General features: G+C 36.0%; 2 protein-coding genes across 2 annotated transcripts; one reads left to right on the top strand and one right to left on the bottom strand.

Annotated features, from left to right (window-relative positions):
* Positions 1-2,749, top strand: LOC119080288 (muscle M-line assembly protein unc-89-like). The gene is made up of 3 exons (XM_037188557.1): positions 1-528; positions 594-1,302; positions 2,145-2,749. Exons 1-3 carry the CDS (start codon positions 364-366, stop codon positions 2,201-2,203), a joined length of 933 nt encoding a protein of 310 aa, XP_037044452.1. The 5' UTR covers positions 1-363; the 3' UTR covers positions 2,204-2,749.
* Positions 2,750-5,446: 2,697 nt separating this feature from the next.
* LOC119080286 (transcription factor BTF3 homolog 4-like) lies at positions 5,447-7,863 on the bottom strand. Its single transcript, XM_037188556.1, has 4 exons — positions 7,655-7,863; positions 7,517-7,595; positions 5,897-6,018; positions 5,447-5,833 (listed from the first exon to the last, which is right to left on the bottom strand). Exons 1-4 carry the CDS (start codon positions 7,739-7,741, stop codon positions 5,630-5,632), a joined length of 492 nt encoding a protein of 163 aa, XP_037044451.1. The 5' UTR covers positions 7,742-7,863; the 3' UTR covers positions 5,447-5,629.
* Between the last annotated feature and the right edge of the window lie 452 nt (positions 7,864-8,315).

The raw sequence follows: 8,315 nt of genomic DNA, 5'->3' as shown, positions 1-8,315 counted from the left end.
GACAACGTCAAAAGTTACTGAAAAAAAAGAGAAAAAAATTGCGGAGCTGGCATTTGATATTGCCAACGCAATCCTTCTTTTTTGAAAACTAACACAGTCGTGTAGTTTTAACATTTTTTTGGTTTAATTTTTCGTTTTCCAATTCCTTAAATTGATGCTGGCTCATTATCAAATGACAAATAAAAGTGTTTCAATTGTAATGACTTGTGTTGTGAATTAAGTTTATTCCTGTTTTGTTTTTCGCGATTGAAAATTCCCGATTTTGTTGTATCTAGCTCGAGAGATTGTTCGATTTCGATTTATTCGTTTTTTTCTTACTTTTTTTTGTTAAAATTAATTTTATAATTCATTCATTTCGTCAAAATGGATTTGTTAGCTGCTGGTAACTTGTTGGTTCTATGTCCAGTTATTGCTGTTGTAGCTGGTGTTGTGCTCGTTTTTCTTTTCGGATTCAAACAGCCCAGTCAGCCCAAGAAATTTACGCCACCGTCTGACTCTACCAAGAAACCGAAGAAAAAGGAAACCAAGGTTAGTCGCATCTCTTGCTAGAACTGTTTGACCAGACCAGTCAGTAAAAATCTTTTATCCCCCAGAAACCTGTAACAAGTGGCTCAGCTGAGAAAACTAGTTCACCGAATGAACCGTCAAGAAAGGAACGTGCTACTGAGGTTGTAGCGAAAAAGTCTCCAACGAAAGAAGTGAACCAGAAAAAGACTCCAGCTCGTCAAGAAAATGTTAAGACTCCGAACAAATCAAAATTGGCTGTGAAATCTACGAAGAAAGACAAAGAGAAGGCAGAACCCGTGCAGAAGAAACCCGATGACTTTGATGACGGTAGTTGGTTCACCGTTCCAACGAAGGGCGAAAAGAAGCGACCCAAATTGGAAGAGGTCACCAGCTCACCGAAACCGGAAAGCACTCGCGTTGAACAATCGATTGTTGAGAAGAAAAATGCCAAAAACGCTAAGCAATTGAAAGATCAAGCGAATAAATCCAAGAAGGAAGCTGAAGATGCAGCTGCAACCACCGCTGCCACCAAGGTATTACAGGTGGAAAAAATTATTTCTGTAACTGAGACAGTACCGAAAACTAGGTCAACGGTTCTCAACGAGGAGGATAAGCAAACCGCTGAAATTATCGAAAAAATTCACGAAGCTATTGCCGATGTTGTCATTGAACCGGTCGTCGTTCAAAAGCAAATTGTCTCGAAATCGATTTCGAAGAAAATTGTCGCTGATCGAGAGGAAAAGGTCGACGAAATCAAACCGGTGGAAACGAATGTTGCATTTGACGAACTTGCTGGTAAATTTTTGTGATTTGATTTACACGTTTTTTTTCCTGTCACTGCTGATCTAGTCAACAACAATTTAGTCACTTGATGATTTTCAGTCTTTGAATATACGCTAGAAAGTCTCAATTAAATGCACGACCGCAAAACCCCCCAAAATATTTTTTAACTGAGGCTTTTGGCGAGGCTTTCGGTCAAATTTTTTCCGAGGCCTGTGCTTCCTATCAAGACATTTTTGTACTCGTAATCGTTGTAGTAACCAATTACCATTACACATCTTGCAGGTTTAGGATGCCTTTAACACTTAGGTATCGGAATATTGCAAATGAGGCCCATAGTATTGATATCTGTCGCTTATTTGTCTTAATGTTGAAGATCAAATCTAATTCTTTAGTTTTTATCCGTTCTGCTATATATGAGCATACTGGCTGCAGCTCATCTTTTTTTTTTTTTTGTCATAACAGATGACACCGTGCCGGACTGGCTCGAAAAAGGCCTTCACGGCCTATATGCTAATATACAAATGAGTTGTAAGAAGCCCATAAAATGAAAATTTTCATACAAAATCAAAAAATCGCTTCAGTAATTGACCGAATTCTAAGTATGGCCGTTCGGCACTAGTCATCTGATCATCAGATTCTGATGTCGTTTCAGTTCTGTAAATGTTTCTTCTTACGATTTTAACATATTTTAGGATTGACTTTCCTTTAGAAATTCCTATTAATAGCAAAACTTCTCAACTAACCTAGTGAGGTTAAACTGTGTCAATGATAGTATTGATGTGGTTTAAATCTAATCCCAAGAAAAGTTGCGTGTAGCCAAAATTTTATTTTGAATTTTGTTTTCTTATTTCTAGATGCATGGACAGAAGCTAAGCCGACGAAAAAGAACAAGAAGAAAGTTCGAAAGGATTAATGGTTAGTTTTCCATTTCGTTAAATTACTCGGACATTTATCTTTTAGGCGAAAAAAACCACTACCTTACTTCCACAACAATTTTTTTTTTTTGTAACAGTTGAATTTAATTGAGGCATGTAAATGAGACGTAGACAATTTTTTTTTGCATTGAAATTTTAATTTAAAAAAATTAGAAAACAAATCGAGAAATAAAAGTGACGTGATAACGGGCCTTAAACAAAAAAAAAAGTAAATAAATTGATGATTATGAAAGGGGAAATATTAATAGGTGTACGATGATATAAGTCTTTTCTTTGTGTAATTATAATTATAGTTTTATATAAAAGTAGTTATTGAAACAGATATTTAAGATACGAAATGAATTATTATGAAAATAGGGAATAATTGACATGAAAATGAGAAGAAGACAAAAAAAAAACCACAAAACTTACGAAAAAAAATCTAATTTAATTCATAAAAAGTCTTACATATATTTTGTTATCCGCTGATTCTTTTGTTTAAAATTAAATTACGAAAAAAAAAACATTTTTTTTGCTCTGCAAAACTTTACTGTTTTCTTTTATTGAATTCGCCGAAAAAATAATATTTTTCTTCCTGAAGTACCAAAACCGTCACATTCACTCACCAAATTTAGTACCGAAAGAGCAACATTCTCCGACACTTTTTTCTCTCAATTTTCATTCCCGCTTATGTCATTTTCGATCCTATCTTTATTCTTTCCCAGATGTGTCATGTACTATAACAAATGAAAATACTACACATGTGATATTAAATGCGATCTCGCATCAGATTTTGTGATATCGCATGCGATCTCGCATTATATTTTGTTATATCGAATGCCATCTCGCATGTGATATTGTGATATCGCATGAGATTTTGTGATATCGCATACGATCTCGCATGTGGTATAGAGATCGCAGCTGAATATGGCGTGCAAATCTGTTGTTATGTTTTGTTCGGAATGTGACTTTGGTACTCCAGGAAGAAAAATAGTATACATACCACGGATCGAAAAGGTGTGTTTTAGACCACGGTGGTGAAAACGTCCTTGGTCTCCGCTTCGCGTCGCTCCATCCCTGGACGTTTTCACCACCTGGGTCTAAAACACACCTTTTCGATCCTTGGTATGTAACATACTATATTCTTGGATTCATCTGGCACCTGTGCACGTTTGCAAAACGAACATGACCGTCGAGTCTTATGGAAATGGTGGGCGCTGGTCTGTCTACTTCCATAGCAAACCGTTTCCACACCAACAATTCCCGAAACGCGAAATTTATATTAGAACGTAATCTGAATAGTTAGAAATCCTCGAATCTGTCAGAGGAGCTCAGGATTTATGAACCTGAGAGTGGCATATCCTGCAATACTAGTTACGAGTCACCAGTTCTTTAGAATAAAACAATTGGAAGCAAGATCGCTGAAGTTACTCATGAGAAAATGGCGACGAGTTTTATCTTCCAACGATTAGCAATCTCAATTCAGCCTCAGCGTGGAAATGTTCCATCGATTCTTAATACAATTCCACCTTCCAAGAATTATTTTATTTATAAATAATGTAAAATACTGTTAAATAATAAATATAAGATTTCTAAAGACTGATTTATGCTTGATAGACATGAATCTATCATAACTATGAGTGTTTAGGACAACTCTTACTTCAGTGTACGAGTTATAGAAGACATTTAAGTTCCGTGTACAACACGCACCTAATCGAAAAGTCATAGTAGGAGTTATTCCAGACAGTTAAGCTCAGGTTACAGCACCTAACCGAAATGTCGTAGCTATGCAAGAAGCGACAGTTTCTTCTTTTCAATTAAGATTAGCAGAATTATGATGAAAATCTAGTCTTTTGTTGAAGTATCAATTCCACTACATGTAACTACTAACAGGGCTGGACTGGCTACCAAAAGTCGCTACTGTAAAATGTAGAAAAAGGCGCTTAAAGTGAAGAAGAAGAACCGAACTCTATTGAAAGGCGACAATATAGCAAATTCAATAAAATTACTACAGTTTTTAACATTAAAAGTATCGACATATTATACATTTTTTATTTCTCCAACTTCTCTCATTTCTCCATAACGAGTATATGGAGAAATGAGAGAAGTAAGCAAAATAAGAAATGTATAATATGACGATACTTTTGAATCTTAAAAACTGTAAAGGCGCACTTCCTCGGAATCCTTGATTTTAAGCTTATGTCATTCCCGCATCGTGATGCTTTAACTTGCACTACTTGCAGCTACCTGACTCCATCTGAGGATGGACTTTAACAACTTTCTTATGAATTATTCGAAAGACACTGCAATAGCTACTAGAGGTGTTGGTACCGAATCATTTCTGTCCTGTCTATATTTAGCTTATGAGAATACCTGCTTTCGGTATCGATGCATACATGGCAAAATGTATTTTTCTTCTGTTCAAACATATTTCACCTGGAAACTATATGACGCATTAATACCTTAAAGAATGAACACATGAACTTTTCGAGAAGACTTTTGTGTTTTTCCGACTCGTTTAAGTTATTATTCAATAAATTGATGTTCGGTAAATATTCACCGATGCCTCTATCACAAGTGTTGTTATCGTACGTAAAAAGTTAAGTAATATCGGAGGTACTACGGGATGTATTCAATTGCCGAATTAGCTCAACGGATTGAAATAGCTTAGCTGGTTTGTTCTTTTTCACGTAATGAGACAGGCTATACAGAACCATTTAGCTTAAAGCAAACTCCATCAATCGGAGATTTTCTAGGAGTTCTGTACTAGCAGTCACATATTTCAAAAAAATATGGAGAGAATGTCGATCGGCATATATAGTTGCATATACTTAGTCTTCGGACGATTTCATTCTGATTTGCTTTGTAAATACTTTCGAATTTAAGTGAGTTTTTGTAATTGTAATTTTTGTAATTTCATTTTCGTTGCAATAAACAAAGGCAACGGGAGAACGGTACGAAGGATCACTGATCCAGGTGCCTGCTCAGTCTTTCGACTGTACACTCCCAAAATCCTAATCTAATCTAATCTAGTCTTCGGACGATAGAACTGTCGCAGCATAGAGACGAGATAAATACAACCAGGCAAATCGTAATTTGAGAGTGTTTTGTCGTCTGGCAATCGATTGTAGCGAGATCACATTTAATTAACCCGACTCCTTCAGGATACCAGTACAGCTATCAGGGAAAGACAATAGTCTAGGCTCGATAACTGCACTGACAACATGAAAAATAACGCAAAATGAAATTTTGATTTTAGTTTTGTATTTCCTCAATAATTGTAGGCTTGTTCTCATTTGCAAACAGATAGCAGTGTTATATCAACTAACAGTAAAAATTGATCAAAAAAAAATTATTCAAAATGCAGTCATGCAAATCCGCTGGCGATGATGGCTGTTAAAAAATCCAGATTTTGTGTGATTCATTTAGTCGACCGCCACCTCTTCGGTTTTCTTAGTAATATTTTCAATATCCTTGTTCGCGGCCTCTTCGAAATTTTCAACTAGATCAGGAACATCATCATCGGCCGACAGTTTGCTGCTTGCGACAACATCACTGGCTAAACGTTTTAAGTGCGTCAAGCCTTCCGGTCCAAGCTGAGTCAAAATATTCGGCAACATCTCCGATATCTAAATGGAAGAGTGAATACGTTATGCCCATGACATTGGATGATGTATTTCGGGAATTCTCACCTGTTTCGTTTCACCATGACCTGTGATGGCGAAAGTATTAGCCGCTAGAGATGCTTGTGCCTTTGGATTGTTGAAGTGTATGACCGATCCATCATTTTTGATCATGTTAACCTCCTCAATTCCTTGAAAGAGAAAAGAAAATTCCAAATTAAAGTGACATGAACGTTTGGCTGTTGCCATTTGTGTAAAACATTTCGAGTGAAGGTATTAATCGAACTTAATTTGGAGATTGTCGACAAAGGTGAAATTGGAGTGCGATAATGTAAGAGCAACCGAAATGTGGGATTTTCGATATTAAGCAACGAAATATCAGCCACTCAGTCGCATCGAAATAATTTTTTGTTCTGTAAATCGCCGCCATCAACATCACTCATATATGTAAGTAAAATGATGTAAATGTCAAGGTTTATCTAATCGGTAGACGGTGGTTCGCTTGTCATTCTTTATAATAATCTACAGATACAACGGGACTTTGAGATTAATTGTAAACAAAAAGTGATGTCCATCACAGTCTTTTTGTTACGCCCATACCTCACTTTGTATCACTTTGAAGCATTGTGCAACGATAATTAATACTTAAACTCAGTGAAATCAATCGATGGTCAAAGGTCATCAGTACGTTATTGTGCACTTGTCAATAGTAAGTGGGAACGTACGACAATTTTGTAAATTTATTCAGATCTTGCGTTGTGGTAAGATAGTCGACGAATCATAAGAGATACGTTAGATGAGTAAAGTATCATCAGTGGAAAACTGATCAAGTGAAATTGTTTTGTAAAGAGAAGGTCAATCAATTATCTGTACACAACAAAGCACATTGCTTTGAGGGAGTAACCATTATCCAAATTGTCCAATTTATTCCAAGAATTAAAGTTTGACGGTTCAACCATGTAAATAATAGTATCGACCTCGTAGCACTTTCCAGTCTCGATGTCATTAATGTTTCAAGGAAATTGTCGGTTTTATTTTTGTCTTACATTGAGCTTGCTTCCTGTTGCACTTTTGACCTATTTGCAGACACCTAGTCAGCTATTTAATGAATGCGCGCAATTTACAAACAAAAGAAAAATATTTTTTGTTCGAGAAAGATCCATAGACTATCGAAACTTAGTGTGTTGTTTGGCCCATGTAAACGTACCGTGCTTTTTAATTAATTCTAGTTTATTGACGCGATAAGAAATTAATTTGCATTCCAACATCGATATTTTCGAATTCATCAGTAGTCGAAACAAACTTAACAGTAAGTAATGTCCACTCATACAAACTACAACCATTTGTACAACCGATCATCGATGCAACAAATTGTCATATAAAGTGCAGCTCAGTGACTTCATTCCGATTATTTTGGATCTAGTCGGGAAATAATATTTTACGAAAAATGGAATCGATTTATGTAAATTATGTGTTAAAATTGTCGAAAAAGACATTAAACTTGTTTCATCGTGACAAAATCACAAGACTTTGACGAAATTTGGTAATTTGTTCACCCAACACCCGGTCCACGAACATAAACCTAACCTTCGTTTTTGAAATTTAATACTACTGAAGTTAACAGACGTTTAAAGTGAAATAAATTGCCTGTATGAGTTATTTTACTGAATTGTCAAACAAAGTAATTACCTGGGATCGGATTGACGGCGATTTTCTTCAGCACGGATTGAAGTTTTTTGTCATCTGTTCCGGGGGTTTGATGAACAACCTAAATGAACAAGTAAACCTATTTTTAGACCGCAAATTTTCTTCACTGGATTTAGCTACCTTCTTCTTTCTCCTTGGTGTGCCTTTGCCGCCAATTCGAACTTGGGCTGCTTGAGCTTGAAGTTTCTTTAATTTTTCTGCATTCATTGTTGATTGCGCTTTAGAAAATTACACTTTGAATTTGTTTAAAACGAACAACGGGCACGTGTTTGCGAATGCGGTGAAAATGGGAACATCCAAATCTTAACAATGACGTAACGTGGGTAATGTGACAGTTCAAAACTGTATGAAGTTGGTTGTGGCTAGTGCGTGCAGCGTATTTTTTTAGGATGCGATAGCGAACACATTTTACATAATTGTCAAAGTGAACAGTTTTTCTACCTAGGTTCTTTCAGTCAAGGTTCTGAAAGAACAGGTTAAGACACCCACGAAGGCGGGTGACACCGAAATCGATAAACGTAGTCGATAAATCGATAAATTGTGTGTGAAATCAAATGTTTTTTAGGAAAATTCGGAATTTTGTTTTTGTTACTTTCCCTTTTTCATATAAACTTTGTAGCCGTCGAACTCAATTTGTGTTTCCACTGTTCACAGTGGTAAAATTTTCGCCTGTTACAAAAATACGTGCTTCAAATACTGTATTAACAGGTTCATAGGACAAGGCAAAATCAGTATTGACACAGATTTCTACGACGAACACAATTAGCCGAAATTAAAATGC

This window comes from Bradysia coprophila, unplaced genomic scaffold, assembly GCF_014529535.1.
Source record: "Bradysia coprophila strain Holo2 unplaced genomic scaffold, BU_Bcop_v1 contig_350, whole genome shotgun sequence".
In the NCBI taxonomy this organism is placed as follows: domain Eukaryota; kingdom Metazoa; phylum Arthropoda; class Insecta; order Diptera; family Sciaridae; genus Bradysia; species Bradysia coprophila.
The sequence above is the reverse complement of the archived record's forward strand: the minus strand, read 5'-3'. Positions and strand labels throughout refer to the sequence as shown.